The sequence below is a fragment of the Chelonoidis abingdonii genome, chromosome 2 (assembly GCF_003597395.2).
Source record: "Chelonoidis abingdonii isolate Lonesome George chromosome 2, CheloAbing_2.0, whole genome shotgun sequence".
NCBI lineage: Eukaryota > Metazoa > Chordata > Testudines > Testudinidae > Chelonoidis > Chelonoidis abingdonii.
Window position 1 is genome coordinate 43,453,721 of NC_133770.1, and position 23,891 is coordinate 43,477,611.

Genomic DNA, 23,891 nt, shown 5'->3' on the forward strand with positions numbered 1-23,891 from the left:
GAATCTACCTCTTACACATACTCCTTGCCAGCAGTGATTTGTACTGCCATTCCAGAGTGCCTTCAGTAGTAATCTGGACATTTCAGCCTCTTGAGCTGATACATACCAGGATAAATTATCCAGTGTTAATATTTGTCCAATGATTTGAAAATTAAAAAATGCTAGTACATACTAAGTATTATTATATCAAGCATGCCTTGGTGGTGATAGATGGCCTGAGGGGCTAGGTTTCCTGGAAGATTTCCATCTTTATTCTAGGGCAAGCCCTGAGGGCACGTCCTAAAGTTTAAAAAACATGATGGTTCCTTTGACAGCTTTGTAATGTCAAAACGCATAAGGCAGCCATCCCTTGTCTTGCATTTCCCTCTGCTTCTTTTCTTTTGTATTTCTGTCCCACAAGAGCCTCCTCTTTCACAGCCCCTCCTTGGCATTCTTGCCAAACAAACTGGTCTTTCTGAAGGCAGGTGCTTAGCTTCAGCATGTCATAGGTGGGGTTTACTTCTGTCTCCCTTCTCTAACGTCTCCTTGTGGGCTCTCATCACTCGCTTCTGGCTGTGGCCCTTCTGCTAGTGCACCAGAGTCTGTAGGCTGCAGTGCAGGAGACTCAGTCTGCAGGCATTCCCACCATGCATACTAATAGACATTGCACCCTGGCCGTTCCCCCCCTCTAGTGCCCTGTGTACATGAGTGAGAGGCACCGCGGGGGGTGGGGAATCACTTTACTAGCTGGGAGGGATCAGTTAACACAGGTGAGTTTCCTAGGGTGGCATATCATTGCAGTGGTTGGGATGTTGGCGATAGACCTTCAAGCAGAAGGGGGAAGTGTGACCCACTGTTCTAAGAGCAATAGTTGTTCCCTGTCCACATTCTGCCACAGCCCAACTTACCCAAGCTTCTCCCACCTTTGTAGCCGAATACTAACCCTTTGGGCATCATTGGCTATGTGCTGCTGATCCTCAGATGCTGCAGGAGGTAATATATCCTTGGCCATCACTTGACAACAGAACTGTGTAGATTCTGGCAGAGCTGTGAAATGAAACCTTTATCGCCATCTTGGATTCACTCCATTTGTGGCCTCTTTAACAAGTGCTGCTCAGATAGGCTTTCTGACTGATGGCACAGTTTTCCAGGCTGTGAAACCAGCAGCAGCAAATCCAAGGGCTTTGTGTTCAGTCTTTAAAAACAGAAAAACCAACTGATGAAAGAAAAAAACTATTTGAATATTGCCTGTGTTTAGAGAGGCTTTTGCAGCTGAAAATAAAGTGTTTAAAACTAATGCAGGCAAAATGGTGTCTGAATCATGACACTGTAGGCATCTTCAGATCCTACCCTGTGGACATATATGGGTCTGACCAATGTTTTAAACCGATGGCACTGTACCAGCAGTTGGCAAAGGAGACCTGTAGCAATCTATGGCTGCATATACAGGCACAATGTCTACTAAACAGCACCTGAGGGGTGGGTTTCATTAACACAGGTCTTCATTTAACTTGGATTCTTCTCTGTAAATCAGCCAGTAGAGAGTGAGATTGTAAGTATTGGAGCAGGGCTGATCCCATCCAGTAGAAGGCAGTAGTAACCCAGCAAGACTGCACATCGTGGGGTGTGTTGTTCCAGACAGAGGCACATAACTCCTTAATATATAGTTAAGAAGCCCCTCCCATTTTGTAAGGACAGCTAATGCACATAGTGGGGGCAAGAAACCTTAACTGGTTTTAAGAGAGAGCTTGATATGAATGGGTTTGTGTGTCCAGATTGTCTGGATGCTGGACTCTGTGACCCAGGAGTTCCCTTCCAGTCCTATGTTAAGTCCTTCATGAGGCCTTGGAACTGGCATTGTGGTGATTTGCTTTGATTTTCCGCAGTATACCTAATGGCTCTCTGAAGCTCTCTAATATTGTCAGCCCATGGCATTTCTTCCCAAGCTGACAGTACTCTTTTTCACTGAAGACTGTGATCTTCATCTAGTTGATGTCCTTAGGCAAGAATCTGCTTTCAGATTCTCATAGGTTTTTCCCTACACAATAATGTTGTTCCAAGTAATTTTTTTCTGTCATGTTTGTAGTCTTTTCCTTAATTTATACAATTTCTCCTTAGGTCCCAGTCTCCTAAATAAAGTTATTTATTGATTTCAGCACTAAAAAACAAAACCAAGCTAGCATGCAGAGTTTCCACACAGAAACATCTACCTTTGCTTCCCTTTTAAGCAGTATAATGTAACATTAGATACGATTACTGTACTTAAGACCATTTTACACAACTGATACTTTCCTAAAATCAGCTAAGTAAAAATGATTGGCTTCCTTAGATGTTATTAATAAGCTGGGGGCTCTGGTAAACATGTCCTCTTTCATTGCACTTAAATGTTTATTTCAAGACCATGTGATCTACACTCTATGTTTAAAGACCTGATCCAAAGCCAATGAACTCAAACCACAGTGGGTTTTTGGACTGGGCCCTAAATGATTGATTGCATTTTCTTTTTCCATTTGCAGTAGTAATTAGAAGTCTGGCAAACCTGACCAGTCACTTACTGTATAACGTTAACTAACTTCTGCTTCTTTCACAAGCAAACAAAAGGAAAGATGCGATTTTTTTTTTTTTCCAGAAACATTTGCATATAAAAGTTGTGGCACTCTTATTACCCTCTGGTTCCAAAAATAATCCTTTTCACTAAAAGAACACTGGGTACAGGTTTTCTGGAGATAAAAGTCCTGTAAAATTAGTAGTCACATTACACACACACACAAAAAAAACCAAACCATAAATCAGGTTTGTTTCTGCAGAATAAATACACACAACTCCATTAGGTTCCAAGTACATAAAAAAGCACAAATGGAATCTGTACTAGCAGAGATCCATAACAGAAGAAATTTTTTCCTTTCTTTTGATAAAATGTTCTGCAGTATTTCATCTATGCACTAACTTAAATCTCTTCAAAAGGTTCCTTACAGTATGAAAAAAAACTCTTGTTCCATATGCCCTGGTAGTGTTGATTCTGTGGTGTATAAAATACAGGTTTGATATCTTTACTTGAGATGTTTTACAAACAAACTTTCATGTTTAAATATTGATATCTTGGATAATAAAATTGATCTTGGAAGAATCTATGAAGTAAATAAATGAATAAGAGGAGAATTGTAAGGCTACCCTTGGTTTGCAACAGCTATGTCTCAAACCATCATTAAAGTTTAAAGCACTGAATACAAGAAAAAGCGGTTTTCTGGCATAACACAGACTTATATTAATTTGGACTCCTGTGTTGAGATCATTTTGATTGATCCAATGAATCTAAAATATGCAAGTTCTGAATCTGTAGGTGTATTGGAAAAACTCTGAAAATAGAAGTTCAATAATATATCAAAGAGGTAAAAGAAGATGGTTTAATAGGTCGCAATAATTAAATGAGGATAGTAGTATTACAATACATAGAGGTAAAATGGGGTCGTGGAAATTCACGAAGGGATTTGTTTTGTATGAACCATGTTTGAGAAATTGTGTTTATAGCTGGAACTGAATACATATTATAGCCTCTGATAATTTTTTTTAAGGTACTCTGAAGATTATTACCTTCAGATAGTGACAAAAATACAGAACTGCACATGGAAAAGAAGACCAGAAGAATATATAAAATTTAGGTAATCTACTGTTAACTTTAAAAAGCAATCTGTCGAGGGTTTGCTTTATAAATGTATGGTGCAGATCTTCCCCAGGAAATTGATACCAAATAAACCAGTGCCTCTTGTGTGTAGTAGAGTAACTCCTCACTTAACGTTGTAGTTATGTTCCTGAAAAATGTGACTTTAAGAAAACTGTTGGATGCACTAGCCTTCTAGCAAACTTAAGGTGATTATTTGGCCTTCTACCCTAGCGGTAGGTTAGGATAAGCTTATTGAAATTTGTGCCCATTGACTTTTACTGTAAAAAGTTGTATTAATTTCTAAACTTTTAGGAAATGTAATAAAATAAGAAGTTCTCTTCGCCCATCTATCTATCAAATGTGTCCACTTTATATATAATATATATATACACACACAAAATAAAATGTGATCACTGACCTATAAGTTAACTTGTTTTGGTGGCTGGATGATTATTATGCATGGGATGTATGTGTTCAAGTAACTGTCTTTTTATCTCAATCTTTTCTCCTTTCTGTTCTTTTCAAGAAGCCGGATATTAAAATTTTATAGATATCCTGCTCTTCTAGCACTTCAGAATCTTGCAAAAGTTTTGATCTCTTAGCACATCAGAGGAAATACGCTTTCCTTTAAGATTCAGTATATTGCTTCCTAACTAAATCTGTGCCCCTTAGAAACCCGCCACACACTTTGGTATGTTTATAAATGTTGAGCAAGAGACTAGAATAGCAGCTTAGAAATGATGATGTACTGGCAGAGTTGTGTGGGGAATAGAGCTGGAAGAAATTGGTGAAATCTTTTGAGCGAGGAGGGGGAGGAATAGCACCACATTGTGTAATGTTGGATAGGACGGGAGTTGTACCCTGGTATTTAGACTTTTCACAAAATTTTGGGACAGTGGTAACTTTTCACGCTGAAGCATATGAAAAGTCAAAGTGCTGCTTTTGCTTATAAATTCCCATTTGTCTATTTCTACCTTCTAAATTAATTCTGTTTGTCCATGTGTTCCTACTTTATAGGCTACTGGGCCAATGCACTGAGCACAGGGCTGGGTGCAAGGAACTACTGAGTTCTGCTTCTACAGAATAGTATATTACACTTGTGTAGTACGTTACAAATATTACTCCGTTCTGCCTCCCTATGAGCTAGCTAAATATAGTCATACCCACTTCACAGATGATGAAACTCAGCTTAGAGAGGTTATGTGACATGAATCAGGTCATGCAGCTACTTACTATCAGAAGGAGGACTAAAATTGCCATTCGCATGCCTAATCCACTGGAGTCCTTTAATGGCTAGACTACGGTATCTGAAGGCGAACTACTTAACATCTCTCTATCTGTGTTTGCCCATCTATAAAATGGAAATAGTGCTTACCAACCTCACAGGCATGTTTAGTATTGTTTTACAGGATCATCGTGTTCTTCCCTACAGCTTTGAAGAATAGAATAGATAGGATAAAATACGTTTTTTATGAGCGATGTAAAGCCTTGTGCTTCCAGGCATAAACTAATCTTGAGTTAGAGGTTTGAAAAAAGCTTCCCCCATGCGTAGGTTATTCCATAACTGAGCTCTGAGCTTTGTTGCACCTTCCTCTGAAGCATCTAGTACTAGCCGCTATCAGAGACTGGTACTAGAGTAGATAAATCACTGCTCGGTTCCAGTATGGCAATTCCTATGTTACTAGAAAACAGCCCCGCCTAATGTTCAGCAAACATCTCCCCTAGTATCATAGCTCTGTTGCCTTCTGCAGATGGCTGCATCCTAGCAGAGCCAAAGACAAACAAGGGGACGGGGGAGTGAGTTAGTACAAGGAACAGGTATGGCTCTAAGGGAGAAATATTTACGTAACTGTTTGGCCAAAAGGTAAGAGCTGGCAATTCTATGCTGCACAAACCCCAGTGGCACCGCTGCAGGCAGATCCGAGCACAGGGTATAAGCTGGCTATCTACTACCTGCCTCAGCTTGTGCAAAACTGACAGGCACAAAGAGTCTTCTTGCTATACCCTTGTCTTTCCCCCTGTCTAAATGTTCTCCAGCACTGTTCCAGTGAGTGCTCATACTTTATAGAGCTCAGTGGTGGCTTTTACCTACAGCTTAATGTGGGACTGTTCTCGTTCTCAACCAGTGGTCAGTGTTCTGATAGCTGGGTGGTGAACTGTCTTTCCCTCACACCTCTCAAAGTCAATGAATGCCACTAAACAAATCCAAACCTATCCCTTCTCCCCCCCGCCCCCAATCACCTTTGTATGATGAATTTTTGCCCAGGCCTCATAGGTAGATAAGGGTTTCATGTTCTTTCTCTCCATTTCAGGGTGTCTGTCTACCCTGTGCTAACAACACTTCCACCAACTTTAGACTGTCCACTGGGGTGCACAGCACGCCTGGCACTTGTCTTCTGGTTATTGCCATTGTGCCTCCAATGGGGGACATACTGTGTCACATGCTTGGGTGTATCATCCATCCACACTGCTGTTCCTACTACTTCTTCCATCCTCCAGCTAACTATGGCAGAGAGATACCAGCAGTTGTAGTATCTTGTGATACAGTTTTACCACAACTGAATGGAGTGCAGATGACAAGTGACTGAGGCAGTAAGGAAAAGTGTGTCTGAACTTCTACTGTTTCCAGTACTTAATACTACATATGAATCTTGCTCAGAAATTTTTTCCCATGAGACTATTTGTCTCAAAATTCAGTCTTATTCCCCTTGTTCTTTATCACCAGTCAAAACACAAGCATGGCAACTCCACTAGCCTATTCCTTAACCTCTCTGCTTAAAGCCCACCTGAATTCTTCTTCCTTTTACAGATTTACGTCAATCTATACTTGTTCTAACCAAACCAAGACCTCACTCTTCTTGGCTATTACAGTGAATCAGAGAGCATTAAAAAGATGGGTGAAAGAACCTTGCTTTCCCCCAGAAGGCTCATTCCTAGAGCCTTGGAGACTACTGTGGGGTGGGTTGCTCCTGCCGCATGAGCTTCTCTAGCTAGAGTTTTTAGTCTCAGGTTCCCTAGGTAACTTGAATATTAATGACTACATTAACATTTTGATTTTTTTCGTGTAAGAGGTATATCATCAGTACAACAAACTACAGAACCCAGCTGGGTACCTTCACAGCTATAATTATTTTTAATACCTACACATTTCTTTTGAGCAAGATGTAGCTTCACAATTTCTTTGCTTTAGTGATTTTAGGCTTTATTCATTTGTGCCAATGGAATTCAAGCTGTAGCCCTTTATCCTTCATCAGCAATCAGGCCTTAGCACGCCAGATGCAGCCTATAGGTTAATTGGGCTAATTTACTCCTTTTGGCCTTGCGGGGATGGACACCCAGTCTCACACCATCCCCTTAAAGACTACAGCCCTCAGAGGTATGAATGCATTCTCCCCTGGAGTTGCTGGAGCTGCTCCACTGGTCATCTTGCTTCTGGTCTCCTACCATGAGAAATCATTTACCTCTCTCTTCCATGTTTCTGAGTTTCTCCTTCTGAAACTGCATGTCCTTTATGGCTACTTGTAATGCTTGCTCTGCTGCTGACAACTTTTCATGTAGCTTTTGCCCTTACAGACTCTCCCAATATCCCTTTCCCCCAGAGTCTGAGTTCCAACTGTGCACTGGTTAGTCTCCATATTGGTTCCTGTATCTTTTAGCTTTTCCTCTGAGAGTCTCTTCCTTCCCTGGAGTTCTCATCTGTCTTCTCCCTCACAGCCACTTCAGCCTTCTCCACCATCTTTGTGCATCCATTCTGGGCCTCTAGGCCTACCTTCCATATCTGTCCCTGAGTGATGCCCTTTTCTTGGCAACTTTCATTCTCCTTGTTCCTCATCAGGACCCTGTCCTTCCCAAGGGCTACAGTTCTGTTTGTGGGGGCACTGTCTCCTCACTAGTCCTGGTTTCACCACTCGCTTCCTGCTTTCTCCATAGGCAGATAATCTGCATCCAGGTAGGTTGTAGACAACTGCAACCATCATTTTGTTGGGGGCAGCAGCTAGCAACATTCACAGATAACATAAGAAAAACCAACCTTTCAACAGTAAATATAGGAGCTGATCTTTCAAGTTAAAAATACAAAATAATTATATTTTTTATAAAGTGCATCAAAATATTTAATTGTGCTCATAATTTCCCTTAGAATACAGTTAATTATATTGATCCAGTGGTCCAACATGTTTCAAATTTCCTATTATAAACTGTCTTCAAAAAAAACACATGTATAACTTAGTTACAAAAATACCAAGTCCTACAAAATCTTGGTACAGAAGCAATCACTTTTTGCACTGGCTATTTAACTGAATCCAATGTTTTTTTAAAGTTCCATAAAGAAAAGGTTTTTGGGTCTTTTTTTTTTTTTTCTTTCATTTTTGCTAAATACTTTTTTGTCAGTATATGGAAAACATGGGTGAAAATCACCCTGCTCAGATGGGCCAGCAAAGCCCCTTTCACTGCTTAAACCATGAATGTAGGGGCTAAGTGAAGGCTTAAGCATTGCACAAAGTCTTGTAGAGAGTCTCTACCTTAGGATTAATAACTCTCTTTTTAGACAGTATCAGACAGTTTTGTAACCACACTATCCCCTCTGAGTAAGGGTAGTGGTGCTCTAAGAGCACACCAGAGCATTGTTCACCTAATTCTTTGAGTGATGGTCCCTACAGTATTTCATTGAACGTTTACACATGTCCACCATGCATCAGGAGATGGAGAACTTGAAAGTAGTGTCCGTTGATTCAGGAACGTGCCCTTGCCTTGACTTGTCACATGGTTTCGTCCGAAGCAATAAAAGGCAGGCCAGACCAACCACGTCTCCCATTCCTTTTCCCTCCCACGTGATCTGGGTCAGAACTATTAGTGTCCTCTTGCACCTTTTTAAAAAGAGTGTAGTTGTATATATTTAAGTTTTTAGTATTTAGCTGTTTTACAGTTTTTACTCATTTTAGTAATTATTTAGAGGAGTTTGGGGACTTTTGGGGAATCTGTTTACTTATAAACGCCCCGCCCCCTTGTACCCATGCATGGATACTGGACTGTGCTGAAGACCCCAGGCTTTAAAATCTGTGCTTCCTGCCCAAGTTCCTTCGCAGTCAGTGACAAACATCAATGCTGCTTCTATTGCTTGGGAGAAGCCCACATGGCATCCAGGGGCAGCATCTGCCAGTTCTTCAATCTGACATTCCAAGGATATCACTGCTGACCGCAGGCTGACAATCTTGAAGTGTGAGGTAAAAGTGTTGAGAGATAAAGGCCCAGAGCCTCAGTGGGAATTAAGCTCCTAAATATCTTCTGAAGTTCTGGGCTAAAATGATTCCCTAGTATCCTGGGCATGGTGCATTATGGGGTATATCAGATCCCAGAATAAGACAAAGGGCAGCAGGATCAATGACAGATTTCAGAGTCCTGATGGTATGATCACAACTTTACTGCTTAGCAATTACACACACGCCTGGAGGAAATAAACTGAGTTATGGGTTGGATGATCAAGAGACCATCCTTCTAGAAGACATTTAAATAGAGGCTGCCCTATTGATTAGATGGTTTTTTGCGAACTATGTTGGCTTATCTTGCGCGTGCTCTCTCTCACACTCTTACACACCAGACACGGAAGATATCTATCTTTATTTATTTGTATCTTTTAATTTATTTAACATCTGCCAAATCTTGCACAGCAGAACTGTGCTGAGTGGTTGAAGACATTAATCATTAATTAATTAACTCAAAACCATCTAGCTGTTCTCATAGCTGAGCTACGTAACCAGGTGTTTCCTTCACTGTTCCTGCATCCTCTCTCCCCATCCCTTCTGATTGTTACACCCCCACTTACATTTTTTTGCTGAAATCTGATTTGATGATTCTTCAGGTTAGGGACTGACGCTCTTATTATCTGTTTGTACAACACCTTGCACAGTGGGACCCTGGTCTCTGATGGGGCTGCAGTGTTTCCGTAATACTAATTTATAACAATAATAAGGTGATTGTGGCCTGGAAAGGGGGGTGGAAAAACAAGGAAAGAGAAGGGGTTCCTGGGTTTGCCACAAATCCTACAATCTCTTTCTTGACACAGCTGAGCTATTTGGGCTGGTTACAAAGCAAGTCGGGGATAAGTCATTCTGAAGGGTTCACACAGCTTTATAGGTAACTAAATTAATTAAAAACAGACTTTCTTTTCTAGTTCTCTGCCACCTCCTTATCATTCATTAGCTACACTGGTCTTTTGCAGGTTAGAACTAGCTTCCTGCTGTGATGCTGTTCACAATTTTATTGCTTCTCAAAACAATACCCCACTGGGAAGTAACATGAGTTATGAGGTGGACAATAAAAAGACTATCCTCATCACAGAGGACATTTTTAGGATGCTGCCTGAGGTAAGAACAGTTTCTTTTTCTTTCAGAACTACAGTTGTTTTATTTGGGTCTTCAGAGGATGGTCCCATTCCCACTCTCTCTCCTTATTTCTTGATAACTTTCTCATGCAAAGGAGAGAGGCTGGCTGGGACTTCTGTTAGGATATGTCTACACTGAACCTGGATGTAAGCCTCATAGCCCAGGTCCACAGGTTTGTACTAACGGGGCTTGCACCAGAGCACTAAAAATAGCTGCATCGAGGTTGCAGCTTGGGCTCAGCCCACCAGACTTCAGAGCACAAGCTACAGTATCTACTCAGCTATTTTTAGCATGCTTGCACAAGCCCTGCTAATGGACATGGCCTGGGAGGCTCGCTCCCAGATGCAGTGTAGATGTACCTTTAGTATCTATGAACTCCGCTGGTAGCTCAGCCATAGAGGTTACTGCAGACTGCTGCAAATTGTAAACTCTCTCAGTAGCCAGATGTGCCTCTGTAGTACTTCCAGTCTAGGGGCAAGACATCAGGTCTATAGACTGAAGGCCATTGTGCAAATTAACACTGCTCTTCTCATACCTAGTTTCAGGTGATCATGAAAAGTTTGTCTCCAATAGATGGTTTGTGTTCTTTTATTCCATGCCAATCCTGGTGACTGTGATGGATCTCAGGAACTGAACCAGACATCTCTAGAACTGAAAACATGACTATGTTACAGGTTGAGCTAAAGAGTCTTAGAGGCTCACATCCTCTGTGGATGGAGCACAGAAAGGAACACTGGCCATTGGATCACGTGCATCTCCCTTCCTGAGTGTATCTGACACACGGTTCCTCTTGACAGCTCTTGAGCTTCTTCTTGTGTATGTTCAAGTAAAATGGAACTGATCTTCCTCTCGCAATGATGTAAATCAGGAGTAATTCCATTAAAGTAAATAAAGTTACAGTGACGTAAAACTAGGGTAAGTGAGAGGAGAATCAGGCCTCTGGTATCTGCTGTTATGTACATGCACTTGCTATCCAAGCCAGACTAGTTTAGCCTTGGGTCTGTCCCCACAAATATGATGGGTTTTTTTGTCACTCGGTTTCACTACAGAAAGACACATTCTTTCTCCAACGTTAAAAGAGGTGCCTTGGTTTTCCAAACAAAGCCCTTTTTTATTGTGTTGTCCTGAGATAAACTTCTTCTATAAAGACTGGCATTTACCAGCTTTCACGCACTTCCTTGCTTTCCCGTATGGCACCCTCTACTGTTTCTCTCCTTCTCCCTCTCAGCACACATGGCCTGCCTGAGAGAAGAGGAAGGATAACATTAAGCACCTGTGTTTCCCCCTGGCAGTAGGAGTTCCTGGAGGTCTCCCTAGATACATGGTCCCACTAAGGGTATGTCCGCACTGCAATTCCATGCTTAAGCTCAGGCTCAAGTGTACCCCCCTGCCCCTTGCATCTACACTGCAGTTGCACAGACCCAGGATCCTAGGACCCTCAGGGCTGCAGAGTCTGAGCACAAGTCAAGCCAGGACCCCAGGTTGGAGCCCTATTGCTTTGCAATGTAGATGCAGCCTTGCTTTGTCCTGGGAGTCTACCAGAAGTGTCCCACAATTCTATGGGCGAACCTCCTTAGTCCTTGCTATACCAAAAATCTACAGTCGACTGTACTGAAAATGAGTCACCCCCATTGGCATATGGCAGCAGCTCAGGTCAGCGTTAACTCCTCCTTTTCTGAACACCAAGCTCCCAGCACACTATCAGAGAGCCTCCTGGGTTTGCAGTGGACACTGAGCAGGGCAAGACTTTTGTAAATCATGCTGCTTCATGGTCATGGGAACACAGATCAATTTTGGTGAATCTCTGGTGTAAGGCCAGTAAAACTGAACTTCAGCAGAAGTACCAGGAATGACCATGCGTACCAGCAGATAGCTAAAAAAGCTGACCGCTTTAGATGGGTGATCAGTGCAAGGAGCGTAGTAAGAGGCTGAAGAGCAAGTACTGGAAGACCGGAGACAAGAACCACAGCTCAGGCAACTTGCCAACACCATGGCTGTTTTATGAGGAGTTTGACCGGGTGCTGGGCACTGCACACAGCATGGAGCAACATGCATGATAACAACCTGGTGAGCTGGAATGGTGCCCTGCTGGCCCCTGAATCCAACATGGGAATGGATGAGAGCCAGCAGCAGGCTCCAAGAGAGGTGCATGAAGTGACTGTTCGTTAAACCAATCCCAGAGGAGGCTGTGGATCAGGATCAACAGCAAATTCAAGGTCCCTACTCAGAAGAGCTGTTTGATTTCTCCCCCTCTGAGAACAGCCCACTACTGAGTCTACAGCAAACCTGGGGGAGACAGAAACCACTCTGGAACCGGGTAAGTTTATGACTCTGATTTACAGTTTATTACAGTATTGGGAGGGATTTCTGCTTTAGAAGCAATGCACAAGTTATGATCAGCTCCGGCTACCAGTGTGTGTCCGGTAATGGTGGATTGTATTGGAGCAACTTGGTGTCCCCTCTCCCCTCCCATCCCCAACTATGTGGAGTTCAAAACGGTGACTGGGAATTTCAAACAGCTGTAAAAGTATTTTCACTGTAAGGTCACAGATGTTTGCCAGGGTCATGCACGTTTTCCTTTCAGTAGTAAGGGCTTGAAATTTGCCTCGCCGTGATCATTCCTGCTTCCTCTATGGAGCCACCTAGGAACCTGTGTGTGTGTGTGTATGTGTGAGTGCGAGAGAGAGAGAGAGAAAAAAAACTGTTTTCTATTTGCAAATATAGTCCATTTCAGTTAGATGCAATCTGTAGGTCACCAAATTATTTCTCCCAAGTACAAGTTAGGTGTCAGTTTTTGTTCAGAACGGTGGTGGTGCAGAAGGCTGTGGAGTTCTTCATGCTTGTGAGCATCAATAACAGGGTAAAGCAATGTGTGAGCTAACACAGCATCCTGTTAATTCCCTCATGGATTTGGACCCAGTCCTGGTTAGTGATAGCTGCAAACTTTTCCTGAAGCAGGAACTCCAGATATGCAGTTACATTGTGGGGAATGGTGTACTTTCCAGGGGCACCTCAGTAGCTGACTAGCCCACTCCACTCACAGATGTGCTGTTCAATCACTATAGATTTGACTACTTCTGCTACATACACTGCAGGTTTCCCACTAGCAGCTTGGAATAACATCTCCCTTTGGCAGTAGGGCACCACAAGAACCATTATGTCCTCCGAAGTGTGAAAGGCCTGAAATGACGGGAAAAGCCTTTTTGCAGTAAGGGCACTATCCTCCCCCACATACATGCTCCATATGCCACTTAATTATAAATTGTTTATAAGACAGAAAACAGGTTATTTTAACCATGCCACTGTTTCTGCCCTTCTGTAACTGCAAATAACCAGGCTGTGGCCAGAAAGAATGTGGACTGAAGCATCTCCTTCGCAATACATGTTGTTTCAGTTTTGGAATGTATTGTTTTACGTCCTTGAGATTCCACAAGAGTTAATTCTGTGCTCCTCCACTGAGCTACTTTAGACAGGAACCCTCTGTTTCTTGTCCTTTTTCAGGCCACTCAACCTCTACTGCCTGCTGTTCATCGGGAATTGATCCATGGCCCAGTGTACCCTCACAGGACATTCCAAAAGGAAGCATTTCCATAAGTTATGATCAATGTTCATGACACAGCAGACCAGCAGGTCCAGTACCAGAAGAAGAGGGATGAAAGGCTGGAGCAACAGCTTGCTGAGAAGCAGGAGGAGTTGCTGAAACAATTCTCTCTGAGCTCTGTCCTCCTCCCTTAGCTGCCTCTCCTGTTCCAATGAACTACTTTGCAAGTGCCTGCTCCCTCGCTGAAACCCTCTCCTCCACCTGGGCAAAGAGCTGCATGCCTGATTGCCTCAGATATCTCTGCCACCACTTTACCCACAGCCAACTTTCCAACCCCAAACTGGTTGGCAACGGATCTGTAGCAGTCCAGAATAGCCAGCTTCCAGACAGTTATAGAAACCTGTTTCTGGACCAGCATGACTGACCTCAGTTGTGTCTCTTTACACTGGAGGGTTGGGGGTAAGCTGCTCGGAAAGCTCCAGAACTGTAGCTTGCTTCATGCAAAAGTTCTGGACCCACTGCTGGTCATCCCAGGTCTTCATGACAATGTGCTTGTGGCCTTGCATGAGAAGCGCTGGTCTACATATGGGGCATTAGTGGCTATGCCAGTTGTACCAAGCAGCATCAGCCAGTGTGAGTCTGCGATGCCAGGGTACTCCTCATCCTGCTACTCCACCAGGAAATCCATCAAGTGCCTTCAGTGGGACAGAAAATGCTGCTGAAATGTCCACCAATGCCTTATGGATGCTTTGCCTGTTTCCTGACACAGAAGTGAAAGCACAAGCAAGAGAAGTTCTTCAGAAGGCACCTCCTCCATGTTGCTGGATCCAGTAATTGGGAATGCACAAACCAAAATGACTACTCAGCAGGCTCAGGTTGTTCAGACTTCCTGTAATAGGATGGGCAGTAAAGTTTTCCCACAGTACATCACAGTCAGAGGGCTAGAGCAGCACTTGCGACTCTGAAATATGGTTGGTTTGGCTCAGGTCTGTGCACAGCTGTGTGGATGCCAGAGCCCCAGATTGAGGCATGGGTTAGAACAGTCTTAACATAGTGTTAAAAACAATGTAGATGCTTAAACCCAGGATTCCTCAACATGGGTCAGCAGACTCGAGTCCCACTAACCCTGGGCTTACATTGCAGTGTAGACATACCCTGTGTCCCTCAGGAGACACTGTCCATAACAGGAGTATTGCATGGTAAACATAACAAAGCAAGTTATTTATCTTTTTGTTCAATTTTAACAATGCAAAGAGACTTTCCCAAACTGTTGAAAGCAAAGATAGCAGCTCACAGTCCAGTCTTGCTCTTTCCACCTCTCTGTTACTTCTGACTGTTTGTGGCAGACGCGTACTGCATTCTGTGTGTGTTCTCTGCACTTTACTGGAGTTAGCCTGCAAGTGGTAATAGTTCTGATTCCATATCACGAGAAATGCAAAAAAAACCCATCCCAAACTCTGTTCATGCTCTTTTTGTTCTTTTCAGTCCCCACCCCTTCTGGGCTATCCTTTTAAGCACTGTGCAGTGGTTGGAAATGGGGGCATTCTGAAAAATTCCAGCTGTGGAGCTGAAATCGATAACTCTGATTTTGTATTTAGGTAAGAGCTGCTAAACACTGATGGGATTAGAGTGCTAAAGCTCTTGAAGGGATTCTGTCAAGCTTTGCAGGCCAAAAAGTAAACCAAACGGCTGTGCTATGGTTAGTGGGTATGCACATGTGCCCCAGCCCCGTTTTTCCCTATCTTCTCAGCCTCTGCCCCATTCTTCAACACAATAGCCAAGCATCATGTTCTGCTCTGTAAATGTCACTACTCTGGGTGCATATAAGAAAAGAGCAGAAGCAGAAAAAAGTGCACATGTATTCACACACCTGCAATTTCAGGGAATGCCAGCAATTCTTTCCCAAGTGTCTGACTGTTGGGTCCTGCCCACATACTCAGGTCTAACTGATCACCATATTTGGGGTCGGGAAGGAATTTCCCCCTGTATCAGATTGGCAGAGACCCTAGGGTTTTTCACCTTCCTCTGCAGCATGGGGCACAGGTCATGTAAATGGTGGATTCTCTGTAACTTGAAGTCTTTAAATCATGATTTGAGGCCTTCAGTGACTCAGCCTGAGGTTAAGAGTCTATTACAGGAGTGGGTGGGTGAAGTTCTGTGGCCTGCAATGTGCAGGTCCGACTAGATGATCACGATGGTCCCTTCTGGCCTTAGACTATGAACCTGGATGTGTTCTGGTTTGGGAGTTGAGCCTCTGAGAAGCTCCATTTTTTGCATATTGACTGTCATTTAGGGTTGAGGGATGTTTTTCTTTGGATCAGAGAAGAGAGCTTTTTTTAAAAGACTGATATAAGCTAGCATTAAATATGTTACATGCTTGCCCTTACCTTAAAGTCTTCATGCCAGGCACCTTAACCTTCTTGAGCACTTTTGAAAATCCCCTAGGTCCCTGCTGGCATTTTCAGATACCTAAAACCAGTTTTCAAAGGTGGCTTAGGCTCCTAAGTCACTTTGGGTACTTTTAAAAATGTTACCAATTGACACTCATAAGTATAAAGTCAAGCATATGGTTACATGTTTTGCTGGATTGGGGCCTCAGGTCTAGGTTTTTAAAGGTTTTTAGGCCTTGCAATGCTGAGTGGAGCGATGCCTAGGGGCCAGGTTTTTAAAGGTATTTAGGTGCCTAAAGATACAGATAGGCATCTAAATACCTTCTCAAACTCCCAGTGGGTGTTGGGCACCTTGGCACTTTTGAAAATCCCTATAGGCACCTAACTGCCTCTTGAGGTGTCTACGGGTATGTCTATCCTGCAGCTGAGAGCAAGCCTCCCAGCCCAGGTAGACAGACCTGCACTAGTGGGGCTCGAGCTAGCACACAAAAAATAGCAGTGTGGACGTTCTGGCTTGGGTGGCAGCTTGGGCTCTCGAACCCATTTCAAACCCTGAGTCTGAGCTTGAGTGGCAGAGATTCCTTTTGAGTCTCACTCCATGCTGTGGAAATAAAATTCCCATTTTGTTCTCCACCAGAAATTTTCCAACATGTGAACGAGCGACAACCTTGCAGGCAGACCTCTGAGCCCACACCCATCTCCACTGGATTTTGTCACCTTTTTTTATTTCTGACTTACATCTGGTGCTTTTAAATAAGACAAAAGAGAAGCCTTGCCATGTCTAATTTAGGTGATTTGGCCTGAATAGATAGTGATGAACCTACAGGATGAGATGCTAAACCTAAATGTAGCAGGTTTTTAAAGAACATAAGTGATAAACATAATTCAGACTAAAACTTTTTCTTCATCTTTAATAGAAAGTGACTGTTTACTACTGAATCAGTAGTTGGAATGCATTAGTAGTTGGACATTTTTCCATTTTCATCTTTGATACAGGCAATAACATCACTATGCCAGATGCAATTGCATCTTATTATTAATTACACTGTGTTTAGTCAAAAAGACTACAGAAAACCTTTAAAGGAGCTGCATTACTTTATCTTGGAAGGAAATAGTGGCAGGTTCTAGACTAGCGGTTAGAGCAGGGGAACTGGGAGGTGGGACTTCCTGGGTTATTAGTAGCTTGGCTACTGACTCATATAATATGGAGAAAATGTGACTGTGTACCTCAGTGTGCATTTGTTAAGCGGGTCAAATATTTATTTTTCAGGTATGTTGTAAGGGTTCATTAATATTTATTTATCGGGTGCTGGGAGGGAGATGAGGTAAATATTACGGTCCAGTTGAGGAATTTGCATAGAATAACAGCAGGGCATTTGTGGTGGGGCTCTCTTTAAATAACTGTTTCTAAACCTCAGGTGTAACCTTCCCCCAACCACAGGAAGCGTTAGCAAAGATGTTGGCAATAAAACAAGTCTCGTGACTGTTAATCCAAGTATCATAGCACAGAAGTAAGTATCACTACAATTTTCTTTTCTTGCGTAATGTTGTTTAATTGTTTGACATGCTTTAGATTTTGTTATTAAACCCTTTGGGATGCCATCACAGTGGGCAATGCATTCTGATTACTTTGTCAGTGATTCTTAATTCCCAGGTAAAAGGCATTCCAGTGAATGGAAACCCATTAAACATGTCCTTTTGAACAGAAATGAGTCAACAATACGGAGATTAGCAGTGCCTCTGTTTGCACCCATCCACGTGTTCCTGACCACGGGAAATAGCAGCATTTCTCATCTCAAGTCCATTCTGAAAAGCTGGCATTATAGCCATGATTTAGGAAAGCCCTTAAGCATGTGTCTAAGTCTATTAGTGAGACTTATAGTTAAGCATGTGCTCAGATGCTGTCCTGAATTGGGACCTACATTTCTATAATTGTCTGGACACTAAAGAATCCATCCCAAAGTAGATCTCCCTTTTTTCTCCAAAGTATATTGCTTTCTTCCCCTTCTTGGGAAGAAACCACCAACAACAAAAGTCTAATTAGAACTTGCTAGTTATTGTATAACCTTCAGTTTCACATTGGACCATAAGCTGTTCTAGCTAGTGCTTATCTGTCAAATGAACCAGTGTGGTATGTTGATATTTACTGCTTAATAATCTTACAGCATCTTACAGTCTGTCTTCTCTGTATTTCTCAAACAGACACAACCAGACAAAATTGACTCGAGCTTAACAGTGAGATGAAAACAGTCGAATACACAGAAAATTGAAGTTTTGTTGTAGCCATGTCGGTCCTAGGATATTAGAGAGAGAAGATGGGTGATGTAATATCTTTTATTAGACCAACTTCTGTCTCTCTCACCATCAGAAGTTGGTCCAGTAAAAGCTATTTCCTCCCCATCTTGTATCTCTAAAAGAAGTTTGTCATTGAATCAAGGAGATAGCTGGAGTCTTTGGAATAAATTCTGCTTTGATTCTTTTGCCATCCTTATTAACGTAAATGGAGATGTATTAGTGGCTTACACCAGCAGTGAATTTGGCCCATTGACTTCAATGGGGTTGCAAGTAAAAGCAATATTTGGTCCAGAGGTTTAGCGTAAGAAGACAGTTTCATTGGTGGCTATTGAAGCTATTTATTGCTCTTGGGCTTAATCATGATGTTCCACTAAGTTTTTACTCTGTTTTTATTCAGGCAAACCTCCACGGAAGTTAACAGCATTAGCCTTAATAAGGACTCAATAGAAATGAGTCAGGACTTTGGGATTTGGCCATTTCAATGATTTTATTATTCAGAGAAAGCTGTAAGTGCCTTAGAAGGAGGAGAGGGAAAGGGTTGTCTAGAGAACTGCTTTACTTTAACTTCTAATTAGCAAACTAAGTGTGGGGTTCTTCTCACAACACTATAGTTGAAGTTATATCAGCCATTCTGTTATGGACTGTATTTTCAAGGCATTTACAGTACAGATGTAAAAACTATGTTTCAGCCCTTCAATAAAGTCCCAAAGCAAAATCACTTTGACCATTTTTCTTTTATTGCAGAATTTTGGAGGGCTCAACAGTTTATGACCTGGGATCTGGCAATTCATTAGAAGTATAGTCTAATCTTCAGAAGTGCTGAGTCAGTGGGAGCTTTGGGTGTCAGCAGGTTGGACAATCAGTCCAGCAGTATTTAAAAAGCGGCTAAGGTTTTGATTCTGCGAAGGCTTAAGCATGTGCTTACCTTAGACTCCATGAGGACTATTCATATACTAGGCACATGCACAAGTCTTTGCACAGCTGCAGCCTACATTTGTGAAGCAGCTACCTCACACATGTAGTAACGACTTTGCATAAAGATTTTTATGGTATATGCTAGTGTGCCCATTTTTAAATGTGTGGGGCTTCTCGCACCTTCCTTTGAAGACATGATCCTGGACTAGGTGGACCACAGGTCTGGTTTGGTATGGCAATTCCTGTGAAATTAAGTAAATTATATAGTGAATTTGTAATTATTAAATAAATCATATAAGGCCAGATTTTCATAATAGCGCATGTAAAACTGGGATTATATCATATACATTTACTACATGTACAGATTAAATGGCAGTAATAGTGCTCACAGATTACTTGCTCAAGCAGTTGTGAAACTCCTGCCTGCAATAATAAATTGTTGAATTCAAGCATTTTTTCACCTCTAAAACTGATAAGTTCACTAGGCATTTTATTTGACAGATACAACAAGCTGAATGAAAAGAAGGTGACATTTCTGGAGAACATTGCAAGTTATGGAAATGCTTTCCTTTTATTGCCAGCATTTTCCTTCAAAAGCAACACAGCTGCTTCTTTCAAAGTATACCACACTCTACAAGAGTTCAGAGCAAAACAGAGGGCCATATTTTTTCATCCCAGGTACCTGAAAAATCTAGCCCAGTTCTGGAGAACGAAGGGCGTAAAAGCGTATCGACTGTCTTCTGGTTTTATGATTGCTAGTGCTGCTATTGAACTCTGTGAGAATGTGAAGTTGTATGGCTTCTGGCCTTTCTCTAAAACCACAGAGGAGATGCCAATCAGTCACCACTATTATGACAACCAACTGCCTAAGCCAGGTTTCCATGCAATGCCCAAAGAATACAACCAGATTCTCCAGCTTCATGGAAAGGGCATTCTGAAGCTGCAGTTTGGTAAATGTGACTCAGACTGAAAAGGTAAGTCAGATTCTGCAAAGATAAAATGCTTCCGTTTAAGTGAGTATCAGGGCAAAAATGCCTTTTCTGTGACCAGGTGGTGTTCCCCAGATACGCACATTATTCTCAAAGAGTCAGTGAGAGTTGTGTATATGAATTAGAGGGAGGCTTGACTGCTCTGCCTATATGTACAGCACCATGGAGATGAAAGGTTAGGGTCGGCTCCAACGTTTTCCTCCACACTGTCAATCCTTCTGCATAGATGAAGGATTGGCAGCACCATCCATGATTATCACAACTCAGTCTATCAATAGTGTTCCATTGCCCCAAATGTGTGACTGCCAGTCTTTTGTGTTCTGTGATGGATTCTCCAAGGTGTGCTGTTTTGCCAAAAGTGGGCTGCTTTATTTAAGACAGACACATTCTACCACCTGAAAGAGAGAAGAGGTGGATTCTGGTGCTGCCTAAATAAACCTTTCTACACTGATGCAACAGTGTATGGGACCACAAAAAGGGCCAAGCAGTCCATGGACAAATTCACCCAGAGAAGAGGCAACATATGGCAGATGTATGCAACCTTGTGCCCCCACTTACATGTCCCTGCAGAGTGGCTATGCCAGTTTGGCACAAGGAGAGGGAGCAGCCGGTTGACAAAAGTGTAGAAGCTTCCATAGGTCACAGCAGCTCTTTGGGCTGCTGTAACTTACTTTGGGGACTGCACTGGCCCACAGAGCATCATAGAGCCATGAAGCACTGCACCCTTTTTGCCTGGGATGCATCTTCTTTGTTCTGCATCCTTAGAGATGCAGCACAGAACCTGGCCCCAGATCTTAAGCCAATTTACTGAGTGCAAATTACAGTTGACTGTGGAGAGATTCGGTTTTATGGTTGTGAGATTCTTCTGACCTATTGACAAAACACAACCTGTCAATATGGCTGTTTGTACATCCTTCAGCTACATCAATTTCCAGCTCAGCTTCTAGCACTGTTGCTGACTATGAGTCATAGTTACTAGGACTTTGACTCTCCAAAAGATGGGAGTCCAAACACCAATAAATAATTACAATGAGACCTGAATATAGTATTTTAATTGGGTGATATAATCTTTCTCCTGTATTTTTCAAGTTATATAAAAGAACTACCGAGCCAAGCAATCTGAAAGTTCAAAAGCTAAGAAATACTTTTCTTCTGCTTAGACTGTGAAATGTATTTCAAAATGGTTTTCAGTGCTATTTAGAAAATGCGCTTTCAAATGTCTATTTCACAGTTGATTCATAACAATAAGATTGCTACCTTTTAACCTTTCAGATTGCTGGGCCAAGCCAAATAAGCACAATTTTCTTCCAATGGTTTCAGATCTTCCCATGTTCAAAAGAATAAAACAGAATGAGGATGGCTTATACATAACATTACAGTACATAATGGACTGGGGGGATGGGGAGATACATGCTTGAGCACATACATTACTAGGTTATCCTTTTTAACTGTAAAAAGGAATGGCATATAGGGAATGTTGAGAAATACATAATGTATTTCATAATCACACATACAGTTGCTATGCTTTTTACATCCCGCAGTTTCCACTGTTTGCACTTCATATAATATTAATCATGATAACTATGCCATATAATTTTAATTATAGTAACTATGCCAGCTAGGAAAATTAATAGGAAACCATTTATGAATTTTTCATCAGAATGGAGCACATAGGAGTCACAAAAAAGCTTAAGCATATGTATGGGTGAATTAAACACTGTCAATGCTTGACAGATCGAGGATCTGAAAACCATTTCTGTGGCCGGATTTGCACAGGAAGCTGCAAAAAAACAATCTGAAGAGTAAATTGCACTGCCCTAACACTCAAACTTTTTGACTTAATGGCTTGCATTTCTAATAGGAAAGAATTGAGTCCTTTAACAACAAAGAAGTGAAAGGTTTTATTAAGATGGTTGGAATTTTTAATGAAGTTTTTCATTGTAAAATAGTCTTTTAGAAATCAGATGTTTTTCATAATTTTTTTTAAAAATATTCCACGTTCTAGCGAGCACAAGGATTAGGTCTGGGTCTGTCCCCTGCATGTGTATGCAACTGGGGCATGTTCCTTAGATTCTCTTCCACCTTAGGGCACCCACAGAGGTTTCAGTCATAATCTTGCCCACAGTGTTCACTCTCTGCGGATGTTACCGTTTTGTTGACTTGAATAGAGCAATGCTCTCATACTGTATCAAAGTGGCAGGATTCTCCTGTTGACCCACCCTTTTAGCAGGTGTAGAACCCTGCAGGGAGATGGTAACTGATTCCTGATAAATCCTTGTAGCAGGTGTGGCTTGTTAACTCCACCCTGGCGATAAGGAAAGTGTCTCTTTTTGGAGAAAGGAAATTGTGGTTTGGGCTACTGATGTGTTGTCAAGAAAACTCTAGGAATAGTCAGGAAGAAAGCTTAGCCTGAGGCTTACATTTCCATTGCAACTTGAGTCACCCATAAAGCCAAACCACAGGAAGAGGGGAAGATTACACTTCATACAGTGGGCCAAATCTTCCAGCAGTGTAATTTGGCACAGATCCATTGACACCAATGAAGCGGCACCATTTTCCACCAGCTGATGGCCAGTATGTGTAGAATCAGTTCAGAGCAGAATGGGAGCTCCATCTACTTAAATACACACTCATGCACGCATGTCCTTAGGCACACACAGCCCCACACATATTTGCACTAGAATATATGTATACTTTGTCACAGAGAGAGAATGAGAGATCCAGCAGAATCCTGGAATTACACTAAAAGAATGATCTAGAAGTGTTTCTCAATGACCGTTCTGTGGACCGGCACCAGTCCCTGACATCTCCCTGATTCAGTTGAGGAAGGCAGCAAGCCAGTCCCTGCTATTAAAAAGGTTGAGAAGCACTGATCTAGATTATTTTGTATTAGATAATTAAGTCATTTTTGCTTTGGCTCTGGTTGAACAGAATCTTGTTTGCGCATTGGTTTAACCACATAAGCCTGGAGGATTCAAATAAACATAGGCCCCAGAGTTGAAAAATAGGCCCTTTTTTATTAGTCTGGCAAAAATCATATTGTTCAGAAGGCTCGTTCAAGTGGAAATGCCGTCTGGACAAGCAAACGGACTAGGTGTTCTGCTGCCAGAAAGAGACAAGGAGACTGGCTCCAGACTGAGGGCTATCTGGCATAAGCATTAAGCTGCTGCTCACAGGGTGGGTGGCAGGCCAGAGAGCAAGAGTGAAGCAGGGAAGATTGAGCCATCTCAGAGGCAGGAGGAAGAGGAGATGTGGCTAAGCAGGTTAATATTGCTGGGCTGCCCATCAGAGGGGAGGGGCAAAAGGAGGAAGGGCTGAGCAGAGTGGTGGAATTGAGTGGTGGAAGGGGATGGGTGTCAGTAGGTAGGGCCAGACAGAAAAGTATGGCTAACATGCCTTCATCTGAGCCTCAGTTTGAATATATGAGGTCAGTGATGATTGTGGAGCCTAATAATTGGGGTTGGGTTTTTCAGCTGTAGTCAGATGGTCCAAAGGCAGCTAGTTTTAGAATCATAGAATATCAGGGTTGGAAGAGACCTCAGGAAGTCATCTAGTCCAACCCCCTGCTCAAAGCAGGGCCAAACCCCAACTATTAATACAAAGGCAAGCAATAATGTGACTTTCCAACCAAGCCAGAGAAGGCTATGTACAACTTCTGGAGCCATGCAACCTTAGCAGCAGCTGCCCTTGCTATAGTGCTGCATAGAAGTCCTGATCCACCATAGCTCTTCAGCATGTGCA

General features: G+C 42.3%; 1 protein-coding gene across 1 annotated transcript in view; it reads left to right on the forward strand.

Annotated features, from left to right (window-relative positions):
• Positions 1–23,891, forward strand: part of ST8SIA6 (ST8 alpha-N-acetyl-neuraminide alpha-2,8-sialyltransferase 6) — a 44,117-nt gene that overhangs the window by 18,706 nt on the left and 1,520 nt on the right. Inside the window, exons 4-8 of the mRNA XM_032793964.2 lie at positions 3,552–3,638; positions 9,858–10,002; positions 15,047–15,159; positions 17,370–17,462; positions 19,663–20,135. Of these exons, the coding sequence (XP_032649855.1) occupies positions 3,552–3,638; positions 9,858–10,002; positions 15,047–15,159; positions 17,370–17,462; positions 19,663–20,131 (907 nt within the window). The 3' untranslated portion in view covers positions 20,132–20,135. The remainder of the gene's footprint in view (positions 1–3,551; positions 3,639–9,857; positions 10,003–15,046; positions 15,160–17,369; positions 17,463–19,662; positions 20,136–23,891) is intronic.